The following is a 12,803-nucleotide window of genomic DNA, read 5'->3' as shown; positions in this document are numbered from 1 at the left end:
GGGACTCCCATAGCCGCCAACGGCGGCGGTTTGCCATTGAAAGTCTATGGCGGCGAAGCCCGTTGTTTTCAATGGGGATTTAGTGAAAAACCGTGATTTCATTTACAGCGGAGATTTGTGTATTAAAATGTAAAACGGTTTTAAGTGTATTTATGTATCTCTGGTTTCCCAAGTCGTAGCAGGTCGCAAATTGGACCCTAGGGTGTCCCTGTTCCGGCATTGAGAACTGGGAAGTTTGGACCTGCTGGACCCAAAGGAACCAGATATTTTAATATGTTCATGTTTTATTCAACATACTGTATTCCGAGATATGGGTAAAACTCAGAGGAAATTCCTTTGCATACCAGGGTAGCATATGGCCAGAAAGGCGACCCAATGTCTAGGACCTGAGTATGTTTCAAAGGATTTTGTCACCTCCACTGTTTGCATGAGGGTGGAGACTACTCAAACCAGAGCAGTCTTCAAGTGTTCCATTTCACACCTCACAACAAAGGATTTCCTGCCAGGTACTCCATTTGGTAGACTAGCTGGCATTCCTGATATCGAGGAGGGGTTATAGAAATGGGACCCCCGAGCTCTACTGCGCATATTCCAACTAGCCGGGGGCATGGGTCAAAAAGTGTTCCCACGTTAACTACTGGCTAGAGGAAATTGAGAACCAATCCACGGTACTCAATGTTAAGGATAGGGCACAAAAAGTTTATAAACTGATGTCCACCCTGTATCCTTTGTCTTTATTTTATCATCTGAATGCTACCTGATTGCGAGAGAATTGCTATGCTCCATACTTCTCATTCCCCAACCCCAAAGTAAGTGTACTTCTTGTTTGTTACTGTATTATTCGTGTGTTCACCTATCCAAAGGAATAAATATACTTTATTATATCTAAGACTCGTCCCAGTTCAGACCCAGTGATAAATATATATCATCTGTTATATATATTTATGTGTGATTTATACAGCCTGCCATAATCTCACCGTGACAGGCTTGTATAATAACTGGTGGCAGCGGTGGGATTGAACTGGACCTAGATTAGAGTATTCTGCGGGGTACTGTGATCTAGCAGGAACTTGATGGTAATTGCGAGTTCCTGGGTCTAAAGATATTGAGCACACGTTAGTGCAACAAGTAACGCAAGTTGTCACACCACATCACCTACTGCGACCCAGAACCATGAGTGAAGCGGAGAACGCCTATTACCTGAAAACTAGAAATCAGCTAAAAGACAAGTGCCGTGCCTATGGACTGGAATATGTGGACCAGGAGGTCGAGGACATGATTTCCGCAATCACCGCACATGAAGCCGAGCTTGCAGAGTCTCAGGATACGACTTAGCTTGCCCTTGTACAGCCGCCCGGAGATCAGGGACTGAACCCAGTGCCGGAGCGGCAGGATCCCAGGGAGGGGACAAGTGCACCTCCCGGGACAAGTGCGACAAGACGAGCAGTGATGGCTGCGGCCACCAGTCCGTTTACCCCCGAAATGTTGGCACTGATCACCACGTGGGGAGACCGAGGGACAGCGGAGGAGCGGCTAAAGTTTCTCTCAATGGCAGTGAACAGACCCGCTTATTGCCCCCAGGTCCAACCCCGCAAAGATGAACTCCAACTGGACAAGCACAGTCTCACCAAGTACGTGGAAGGCACTGATCGGATCGACATGTTTCTAAGGAACTTTGAAACGCAGTGCCGGCGGTACGGGGTGCTTCCCCAGCATAGGGTTGCACGCCTGTACCCGCTACTCTCCGGCTTGGCTAAGCAGACCTTGATGGCGCTTACAGATGAGTTCGCTGATGACTATGACCACCTGAAAGAACTTTTGCTATTTCAGCACGGTTTTACCCCTGAAGCTTACCGGGGTAAATTCCGGCTGGAGGAGAGACACCCTCAGGAGACCTATGTCACTTATGTGACCCGATGGCTTTGTACGGGCTACACTGGGTGGAGGGCTCTGAGGCCAGGACTTACCAACGCCTGCTGGACCTCATCTTTCAGGAGCAGATCATGCAGCAGTGCCCGCCGGCGGTGAGGGCTTTTGTGTATGATAAAAAGCCCAAGACCTACACCGAGGCGGCGAGGATGGCCGATGACTATGTGGTCAGCCGGTCCCAGATGACCGCCAAGGTACCAGCCAAAGCGGTAACTGCACCGGTGCCGGCCAAGAAAGCTGTGAGTACCCCCCAGTGGACCCAAAAGCCGCCTGCGGGCAGCGGGTCACAGAAGGCGGGAGAGCTCCGGCATGAGCGCCAGTGCTACAATTGCAACAGCACCGGTCACCTCAGACCAGATTGCCCGGAACCCCTGCGTTCCAACGGACCCTATCGAGGGCAATGCACCCCAGCTGCGAAGCCGGTAGCCCGCGTGCGGGTGGCTTCCACCAAAGAACCAGGACCGGTCATGGAAACAACTCCCAGCGAGACGTCCCATGTCACCCCTATCCCGGTTTCATCGGTGCCTACAGCCAGGAGCGGAGGACATCTCGGCGCAGACCTGCAGCAGACGGACGGCCGGAGCAAACATCTTACCCCGGTCACAGTCGGTGACCGGCAAGCAGTCGGCTTGCTGGATTCAGGAGCCGCAGTGACACTGGTCCGACCTGATATGGTCCGGCCAGAGGAATTGATCCCAGGCCCTGGGATGCAGATCACTGTGGCCGACGGAGAGCCACGTTTCGTGCAGGTGGCCTGAATCTTTTTGGATTGGGGGGTGGGCAAGGGTGTGCGGGAGGTGGGAGTTTTACCCGGTTTGGATGCTGAAATTCTTTTGGGCAACGACCTGGGACCGATGACCTGCACCTACGACCGTGTGCCCCAGCCCGCTGCAGTAGCGGCGGTTACCCGGAGCCAGACCACGGCAATGCCGGCGGCGGCCGCTCCAGTCCCCCAGCCTTTGGGACCAACGTTAGCGGAGGGCGCAGAGGAGCCCGGGGAGGTAAGCCAAGATCAGTTGCAACCACAGGCTGACTTACTGTTCCCCCTTACCTTGTCCCCTTCCCCTGACAATGACATGACTGGGGGGTGGCCAGACTTAGGAGCCCAGTTTAGGGAGGCAGTGAAGGCAGACCCTACCCTGGCCGGCGTGAGACTTCGGGCGTCCGAATCTCAGGCAGGGGAGGGCACTGAGCGCTGCCTATGGCATAAGGGACTCCTATACAGAGAAGAAGGGAACCCAGGGATAGAGGAGGGATTGACCGGTAAGCGACAGCTAGTAGTGCCCCAGGGGTACCGACAGCAATTGTTACGGGTAGCTCACTCTATTCCGTTAGCGGGACATCAGGGGGTCACTAGGACGCGAGCCCGGTTATTGCAACGTTACTACTGGCTTGGGGCATCCCGAGATGCGAGCAATTTCTGCCGCTCTTGTGATGCCTGCCAGCGAGTAGGTAAGGCGGGCGACCGTGTGAAGGCACCCCTGAGACCCCTACCGATAATAGGGGAACCCTTCCAGAAGGTAGCGATGGACCTGATAGGACCCCTCGTGATTCCTACTGCTGCGGCACAGTTTATTCGAGCATTTGCCCGTTCTGTGCCGCAGCAGTAGCCTGGCGCGCGCCCGAGTGTGACGGGCGCGCGCCGAAGAAGCGGAAGAGCGCCCTCCGATCGGGGCGCTCTCCCTACCGCTGCCGGGTCCGCCGGGTCCCCCGGAACCCCCTGCCGCTGTCCCTCGGGGAGCCCCTGGACACGCGTGCAGGGGGCGCACGATCCCGATGACGCGTGACCGCGCGTCTATGACGCGCGGCACGCCGAGGGGCGGCCACTAGCAAGCCGGGAGATTTCCCGGCTTGCGGTACCGACCACACTTCAATAAAGTGTGTCGGTAGTGTAGCAGGTCAGGGAAGCGCTACATCCTCACGGTGGTGGACTTTGCCACCCGGTACCCTGAGGCAGTAGCGCTTGGCACCATAAGTGCCAAGACAGTGGCAGCAGCTTTGCTGAACATTTTTGCTAGGGTAGGTTTCCCTAGTGAGATCCTAACCGATCAGGGGTCGCAGTTCATGAGTGAACAGTTACATTGTCTCTGGGATGCCTGCGGTGTACAGCACCGGCGCACTACCCCTTACCATCCCCAGACAAATGGATTATGTGAGAGGTTTAACGGGACCCTGAAGCAGATGCTTCGTACCTTTATAGAGGCGGAGGGGAAAGACTGGGAGATTCACCTGCAGCACTTGCTGTTTGCCTACCGAGAGGTACCGCAAGAATCTACAGGCTTGTTCCCCTTCGAGCTACTATATGGCCGCAGGGTACGTGGACCTCTGGACCTATTCCGTGAGGGATGGGAAGGGGAGGCTACTGCTACTGATGCTTCAGTGATCCAGTATGTAGTAGATCTCAGAGACCGGTTAGAGATGCTCATGGGGGTGGCCCAGGACCACCTCAGGGCTGCTCAGACCAAGCAAAAGCGATGGTATGACCAGCAGGCCCGTAGCAGAGAATTCATCCCAGGACAGCAGGTGCTTGTTCTCAAACCCACTCGAGAGAACAAGCTGATGGCTGCCTGGTCGGGACCGTACTCGGTCATCCGAAAGGTGAATGAGTGCAATTATGTTGTACAGGTAGCGCCTGAGAGGCACAAGACATACCACATCAACATGTTGAAAGAATACAGAACACCGAGTATGGGAGCAGTGCTGGCCATTTGTAGCCCACTGCTGGAGGATCCGGCGAGCAATGCTCTGCCTGATCTCCTAGGGGAGGCAAGGCAGGGAAACACTGTAGAGCAGGTAGAGATAAGGGCACAGTTGAGTGCTAGGCAGAAGGGAGAAGCCAGGGACATGCTAGCTCAGTATAGCGCCCTCTTCACTGACATGCCAGGAACCACACATCTCACCAAACACCCAGTACACACAGGGGACCTGCAGCCTCTGCATAAGCACGCTTATAGAGTGTCAGCAGAGGTCAAGACCAGTATGGAGAGAGAGATTGAGGAGATGCTGACCCTAGGGGTAATTACTCTCTTTCCCAGAGCCCTTGGGCAAGTCCAGTAGTCCTAGTGCCTAAGAAGGAAAAAACCACCAGGTTTTGTGTGGACTACCGGTTGCTCAACGCTGGGACGGTGTCAGATGCTTACCCCATGCCCCGCATAGATGAGTTGCTAGATGAACTTGCGGGGGCAAAGTATCTGACCACCATGGATTTGAGCAAAGGCTACTGGCAAATCCCCCTGACCCTGGAGGCTAGGGAGAAGTCAGCATTCATCACCCCAAGTGGCCTCTATGAGTTCTTAGTGATGCCATTTGGGATGAAGAATGCCCCGGCTACCTTCCAACGCCTGGTCAATAGGTTACTGGAAGGGATGCAGAGCTATGCCAGGGCTTACTTAGATGACATTGCTGTCTTTAGTAATTTCTGGGAATCCCACTTGTGTCTGCGGTGCTGGGTAGGATCAGGGAGGCTGGGCTTACCTTAAAACCCACTAAGTGTATGGTAGGGATGGCAGAATTCCTGTACTTAGGGCACAGGGTGGGTGGAGGGCATCTCAAGCCAGAGCCAGCCAAGGTAGAAGCCATAGTTGAGTGGCCTGTTCCAAAAACCAAGAAACAGGTCATGGCATTTTTGGGCACCGCAGGGTACTATAGGGAATTTGTCCCACAGTACAGCGCCCTGGCCAAACCCCTGACTGATCTGACCAAGATGCAACTGCCTATGCTTATTACCTGGACTCCTGCCTACAGTGGGGGCTGTGTTAAGGCAGGTGGGGGACGACGGCAAAGAACACCCTGTGGTGTATCTGAGTCGCAAACTGCTCCCCAGGGAAGTGGCATATGCCACCATTGAGAAAGAGTGCCTGGCCATTGTGTGGGCACTCAAAAAGCTTCAGCCCTATGTATATGGGAGGGCTTTCACGGTCATCACAGACCACAATCCCCTGAGTTGGCTACAGAGGGTATCAGGGGAGAATGCCAAGTTGCTGAGATGGAGCTTGGCTTTGCAAGAATTTGAATTTACCATTCAACACAAAAAGGGCAGTGAAAACAGCAATGCTGATGGACTTTCACGCCAGGACTATCCCTCTGAGACTGAGTTCATTAAGGGTGCCAGCAGTGCCCCACTCCCTGTTAGGGCCAGTGGGCCACAGGTCACCCATTAAGAAGGGGAGGTGTAGAGGGAGAAAGGGGGTGGCCCGGGATTAAAGGGGTTACACCCCATTTGGCCATCCCCTGACCTCCCCCGGGAGTCAAAGGGTTAACTGGGCTAAGACCCAGAACGGTGATTTAACCCCTGTAATGACATGTACATGTGTATTCCCCTGTTTCCCCTGTTTTATTGTAACATCTGGTCTGCAGCACACACACTGGGATCCATCCGGGAGCACAAGGGTTAATAGTTGTATAGTGATTATAGCCCTTTGTGTAATTTTCCCGCCTTTTCAGGCACCATTTTGCAGGTTCCCATAGGCCGCCATTAGGGCTCAATGCTTTTTAATGGTGAATCTTGCTGTGGAGTCCTGTTCCTGAGAAGACCAGCAGATGGCGTCCGAGAGGGAGAGCGGCGGTTTCCCATTGAAAGTCCCCGTATCCTGGACCCCCGATAAGGGTCGAACCCATAAGAGCGGGCCGCGCCATAGGTTCCAATGGCGGCGGCAGAAACAGCTCAGGAAAACGGCTAAGTGTCAAATGCTGAATTTTGGTACTGCTGCGGCCAAGTTTATTCGAGCATTTGCCCGTTCTTGGCCGCAGCAGTAGCCTGGCGCGCGCCCGTCACTCTCGGATCGGGGCGCTCTCCCTACCGCTGCCGGGTCCGCCGGGTCCCCCGGAACCCCCTGCCGCTGTCCCGCGGGACACCAGGGCTCCCTCGGGGAGCCCCTGGACGCGCGTGCAGGGGGCGCACGCTCCCGAAGACGCGTGACCGCGCGTCTATGACGCGCGGCACGCCGAGGGGCGGCCACTAGCAAGCCGGGAAATCTCCCGGCTTGCGGTACCGGCCACACTTTAATAAAGTGTGTCGGTAGTGTATTCCATAGCTCCGGTTCCGGAGGGTCCAGAGAGTCAGGGTTTGGGGTGTCTGTAGCCACTGCTCCGGCATCGCTGCAGAACCATCCTTGACCTTCTTGGACCAACCCGACGGATTGTGGACCCCCTTGAAAGTTCGGGATTTTTCCCATAGACTCCAATGGCGGCCAAACCCCATTGACCGACTACGACGGAGAACTCCCATTGACTTCAACAGCGGCATCGCCCTGTTGAAAGTCTATGGCGGGGACTCCCATAGCCGCCAACGGCGGCGGTTTGCCATTGAAAGTCTATGGCGGCGAAGCCCGTTGTTTTCAATGGGGATTTAGTGAAAAACCGTGATTTCATTTACAGCGGAGATTTGTGTATTAAAATGTAAAACGGTTTTAAGTGTATTTGTGTATCTCCGGTTTCCCAGGTCGTAGCAGGTCGCAAATTGGACCTTAAGGTGTCCCTGTTCCGGCATTGAGAACTGGGAAGTTTGGACCTGCTGGACCCAAAGGAACCGGATATTTTAATATGTTCATGTTTTATCCAAAATACTGTATTCCGAGATATGGGTAAAACTCAGAGGAAATTCCTTTGCATACCAGGGTAGCATATGGCCAGAAAGGCGACCCAATGTCTAGGACCTGAGTATGTTTCAAAGGATTTTGTCACCTCCACTGTTTGCATGAGGGTGGAGACTACTCAAACCAGAGCAGTCTTCAAGTGTTCCATTTCACACCTCACAACAAAGGATTTCCTGCCAGGTACTCCATTTGGTAGACTAGCTGGCATTCCTGATATCGAGGAGGGGTTATAGAAATGGGACCCCCGAGCTATACTGCGCATATCCCAACTAGCCGGGGGCATGGGTCAAAAAGTGTTCCCACGTTAACTACTGGCTAGAGGTAATTGAGAACCAATCCACGGTACTCAATGTTAAGGATAGGGCACAAAAGGTTTATAAACTGATGTTCACCCTGTATCCTTTGTCTTCATTTTATCATCTGAATGCTACCTGATTGTGAGAGAATTGCTATGCTCCATACTTCTCATTCCCCAACCCCAAAGTAAGTGTACTTCTTGTTTGTTACTGTATTATTCGTGTGTTCACCTATCCAAAGGAATAAATATACTTTATTATATCTAAGACTCGTCCCAGTTCAGACCCAGTGATAAATATATATCATCTGTTATATATATTTATGTGTGACTTATACAGCCTGCCATAATCTCACAGTGACAAGTTACTTTGTAGCTTTTCCACAAGGCATCCCTGAACTGGTAGAGGGCTATAAGCTAAGTTGTAATTAATCGTTTTAATTGAATACATTTTGTGTTCTATATTGTATATTTATATGTATCTTCTGATGTAGTATCATTTCTATCTATTCACTTTATACGATTAATAGAGAATTAATTGACTGCTGATTACCACACCATACCAGTGACCAATTAACATTCAAGTATTATGCTATATAAAGACAGACAGACTGGGGGGAGGTAAAACTCCTGATGAAGAAGTGTAAACTGTGAAAGGCGTTGAGATTCCAGTCAGTGAGAAGGCCATAGGCCATACCGCTGTGTGTAACGACAACTACCTGAGACAAGCAGAGCGATCCCGGAAGTCACGCGATCGCGACGTACCGGAAGTGACGTGAACAGGATCACGTGAAAGTGACATCAGATGCCGAAAACCCGCCAAGGCAACCCTAGGGGAAACCAACGGAGAGACGCCGTGAGCAGCTCTAATTTAACGGGGAATATACTGCACCGACACACTTTATTCGAGCAAATACCCAGTATGTACCTGGCAGATACCTGGAATGCGCCGCTCCTCACCTCTGACAAGCCCCGTTGCATTTGCCTTCCCAGCCTGGGTTCATGCCTGGCTGACGGGCGGCTGATCTGTTAAATGATAATGATTAGGATTTAATAGGCTGCAATGCTTCGCGTGTCTACCAGATGGCATAAATTCATGAATTGTAATGCAGTATATATATATATACTGTGCAGTATTGCAGCCAGCGGGAATAAAATGCTTCAATCCCTGCCTCGAAAATACCTCAATGCACTCGGGCAGAAAACAGTCACAAACCTCAATACACCCGGGTATACCCGAATTCATGGGACTAGCCGAGCTCGAATAAAGTGTGTCGCCAGTGTAGAGATTAAAACCAGAGACCTAACATAAAACACAGACAAAGCTCAGTTTTTAGCACATCTAGTGAGACTCATACACGGTACAGTGCCTAAATATATATGGATAAATATCTAATAAGTAAATGGTCTTTTAGTTTGACATTTTTGGCCAAAATTGTTGTAAGCCCCTGAGCCAACGCCAAGGCAGACCACATATCAGGGGTCCCTAACGCTAATATAAATTCTTAATAACCTGTTTAATAACAGGAAGAATGATTTATAGTAAATCTGTCAATATTAGCTGCAAAGTTCTGTCTGACTGAAGCTTTTATTAACCTGTACATTACCAGGAAAAGCACTCTGTATTAGAGATGTCACAGCCAAACTGCAAGCAGGCAAGTTCCCCTGAGTGGAAGATGCTATGGAGTGAGCCCATAACCATTTAAATGTGGGAGGGGGTGAGCTTAAATTAAGTAGGAGGTTGCCAACCTCCAATCAGCCATGACTAGCTGGACAAGAATTGTAAAACATACTGGACACCTAACAAGCTCCTATTAACCCCCAAAATACCCACAACATATATAAGCATATGAGTGTCAGAGGAGTGCTACTGAGCATGGCAATATGCATTAAAACCAGAGACCTAACATAAAACACAGACAAAGCTCAGTTTTTAGCACATCTAGTGAGACTCATACACGGTACAGTGCCTAAATATATATGGATAAATATCTAATAAGTAAATGGTCTTTTAGTTTGACATTTTTGGCCAAAATTGTTGTAAGCCCCTGAGCCAACGCCAAGGCAGACCACATATCAGGGGTCCCTAACGCTAATATAAATTCTTAATAACCTGTTTAATAACAGGAAGAATGATTTATAGTAAATCTGTCAATATTAGCTGCAAAGTTCTGTCTGACTGAAGCTTTTATTAACCTGTACATTACCAGGAAAAGCACTCTGTATTAGAGATGTCACAGCCAAACTGCAAGCAGGCAAGTTCCCCTGAGTGGAAGATGCTATGGAGTGAGCCCATAACCATTTAAATGTGGGAGGGGGTGAGCTTAAATTAAGTAGGAGGTTGCCAACCTCCAATCAGCCATGACTAGCTGGACAAGAATTGTAAAACATACTGGACACCTAACAAGCTCCTATTAACCCCCAAAATACCCACAACATATATAAGCATATGAGTGTCAGAGGAGTGCTACTGAGCATGGCAATATGCATTAAAACCAGAGACCTAACATAAAACACAGACAAAGCTCAGTTTTTAGCACATCTAGTGAGACTCATACACGGTACAGTGCCTAAATATATATGGATAAATATCTAATAAGTAAATGGTCTTTTAGTTTGACATTTTTGGCCAAAATTGTTGTAAGCCCCTGAGCCAACGCCAAGGCAGACCACATATCAGGGGTCCCTAACGCTAATATAAATTCTTAATAACCTGTTTAATAACAGGAAGAATGATTTATAGTAAATCTGTCAATATTAGCTGCAAAGTTCTGTCTGACTGAAGCTTTTATTAACCTGTACATTACCAGGAAAAGCACTCTGTATTAGAGATGTCACAGCCAAACTGCAAGCAGGCAAGTTCCCCTGAGTGGAAGATGCTATGGAGTGAGCCCATAACCATTTAAATGTGGGAGGGGGTGAGCTTAAATTAAGTAGGAGGTTGCCAACCTCCAATCAGCCATGACTAGCTGGACAAGAATTGTAAAACATACTGGACACCTAACAAGCTCCTATTAACCCCCAAAATACCCACAACATATATAAGCATATGAGTGTCAGAGGAGTGCTACTGAGCATGGCAATATGCATTAAAACCAGAGACCTAACATAAAACACAGACAAAGCTCAGTTTTTAGCACATCTAGTGAGACTCATACACGGTACAGTGCCTAAATATATATGGATAAATATCTAATAAGTAAATGGTCTTTTAGTTTGACATTTTTGGCCAAAATTGTTGTAAGCCCCTGAGCCAACGCCAAGGCAGACCACATATCAGGGGTCCCTAACGCTAATATAAATTCTTAATAACCTGTTTAATAACAGGAAGAATGATTTATAGTAAATCTGTCAATATTAGCTGCAAAGTTCTGTCTGACTGAAGCTTTTATTAACCTGTACATTACCAGGAAAAGCACTCTGTATTAGAGATGTCACAGCCAAACTGCAAGCAGGCAAGTTCCCCTGAGTGGAAGATGCTATGGAGTGAGCCCATAACCATTTAAATGTGGGAGGGGGTGAGCTTAAATTAAGTAGGAGGTTGCCAACCTCCAATCAGCCATGACTAGCTGGACAAGAATTGTAAAACATACTGGACACCTAACAAGCTCCTATTAACCCCCAAAATACCCACAACATATATAAGCATATGAGTGTCAGAGGAGTGCTACTGAGCATGGCAATATGCATTAAAACCAGAGACCTAACATAAAACACAGACAAAGCTCAGTTTTTAGCACATCTAGTGAGACTCATACACGGTACAGTGCCTAAATATATATGGATAAATATCTAATAAGTAAATGGTCTTTTAGTTTGACATTTTTGGCCAAAATTGTTGTAAGCCCCTGAGCCAACGCCAAGGCAGACCACATATCAGACACAGAACCCCAAGGAACTTTTCCAGCGTTACCTTCAGTTTTCCTCACCCATACAGTATATACATGCATTTTATTCATGTGCAAAATGTGAGTAAATTGTGTACATGCTTTTCATTATCAATGTAATTTCTTTTGATCTGCACTATGTTTGCTCTTATCCTTTTACCCTGAGGGAGAACATCACTATATGAAGAAACATCACAACCACAGTGTGGAAATAGGCTTTATTGAGACTTACACACTGTAAGAAGAACACCCATAAGAGCCAAGATTTCATCCACAAGCCAACCTGTTATACCAGTGTGCACTATATTATCTTTTTATTTTTGGGGGTTGATTGTGCTCTCTCTAGATTTTTTGGAGAATCAGAAAAGACAACACATTTGATGCAAAAAAAAAAAATAATACAAATTAGATTATTTGTAGTTATCTTTTTGCATCAAGGATGGATACGTGAGCATTATTAACCGCAACTTAAGTCTCCAAACTTTGCAATGTCCACAAATCACAATTAGCATGTGCAAAATTGGCTTGTTCTCCGTATTAATTCTACAGTAACTCTTCTAATTCAGGGGATAAATCATTAACCTAGATGTCTAATGACTTCATAATGAATAATAGAAGGCTGAATTAAAACAAAATAATTTATGTCAATAACCAGTTTTGTCATCTTTTTTTTTAGGGCCAATGAAATTAGCTTTGTCCATTGAAGCTAAAGCTTGGAAAATATTATTGTGCCGCTACTTAAATGAAGAATACAAGAAGAAAATGGCAGACATCGTAACATTTATAAGTGAATACTTGAAAAAGTTATCCCGTCCTATACGAGATTTAGATGATGTAAGATTTGCAATGGAAGCCTTGGCTCAAATACGAGACAATGAAATACTAATTGATATGACTTTGGGACCTATAGAAGTAAGAATCTTTTTATTTAGTCATGATATTTATATAACAAGTTATACTAATTAACTGTGTTTTTAGTTATCATCACGTTCAGTCATTTTATTTTAAGTTGTTATTAAAAGTTAGGTTTTAACAAATACATTTCACCTTTGCACATCAACTTGACACCAACATTTATCCACTTGACTGTACCTTTAC

General features: G+C 48.1%; 1 protein-coding gene across 4 annotated transcripts in view; it reads left to right on the top strand.

The window, feature by feature from the left end:
* The window catches only part of DNAH8 (dynein axonemal heavy chain 8), a 1,091,167-nt gene that overhangs the window by 415,820 nt on the left and 662,544 nt on the right, over positions 1-12,803 (top strand). For all 4 annotated transcript variants that reach the window (XM_075598772.1, XM_075598771.1, XM_075598773.1 and 1 more), the window contains one exon: positions 12,382-12,617. In XM_075598772.1, coding sequence (XP_075454887.1) covers positions 12,382-12,617 — 236 coding nt within the window. The remainder of the gene's footprint in view (positions 1-12,381; positions 12,618-12,803) is intronic.

This window comes from Ascaphus truei, chromosome 4 (assembly GCF_040206685.1).
Source record: "Ascaphus truei isolate aAscTru1 chromosome 4, aAscTru1.hap1, whole genome shotgun sequence".
NCBI classification, from domain to species: Eukaryota; Metazoa; Chordata; class Amphibia; order Anura; family Ascaphidae; genus Ascaphus; species Ascaphus truei.
Note: the sequence above shows the minus strand (reverse complement) of the source record. Positions and strands in the feature narration are given on the sequence as shown.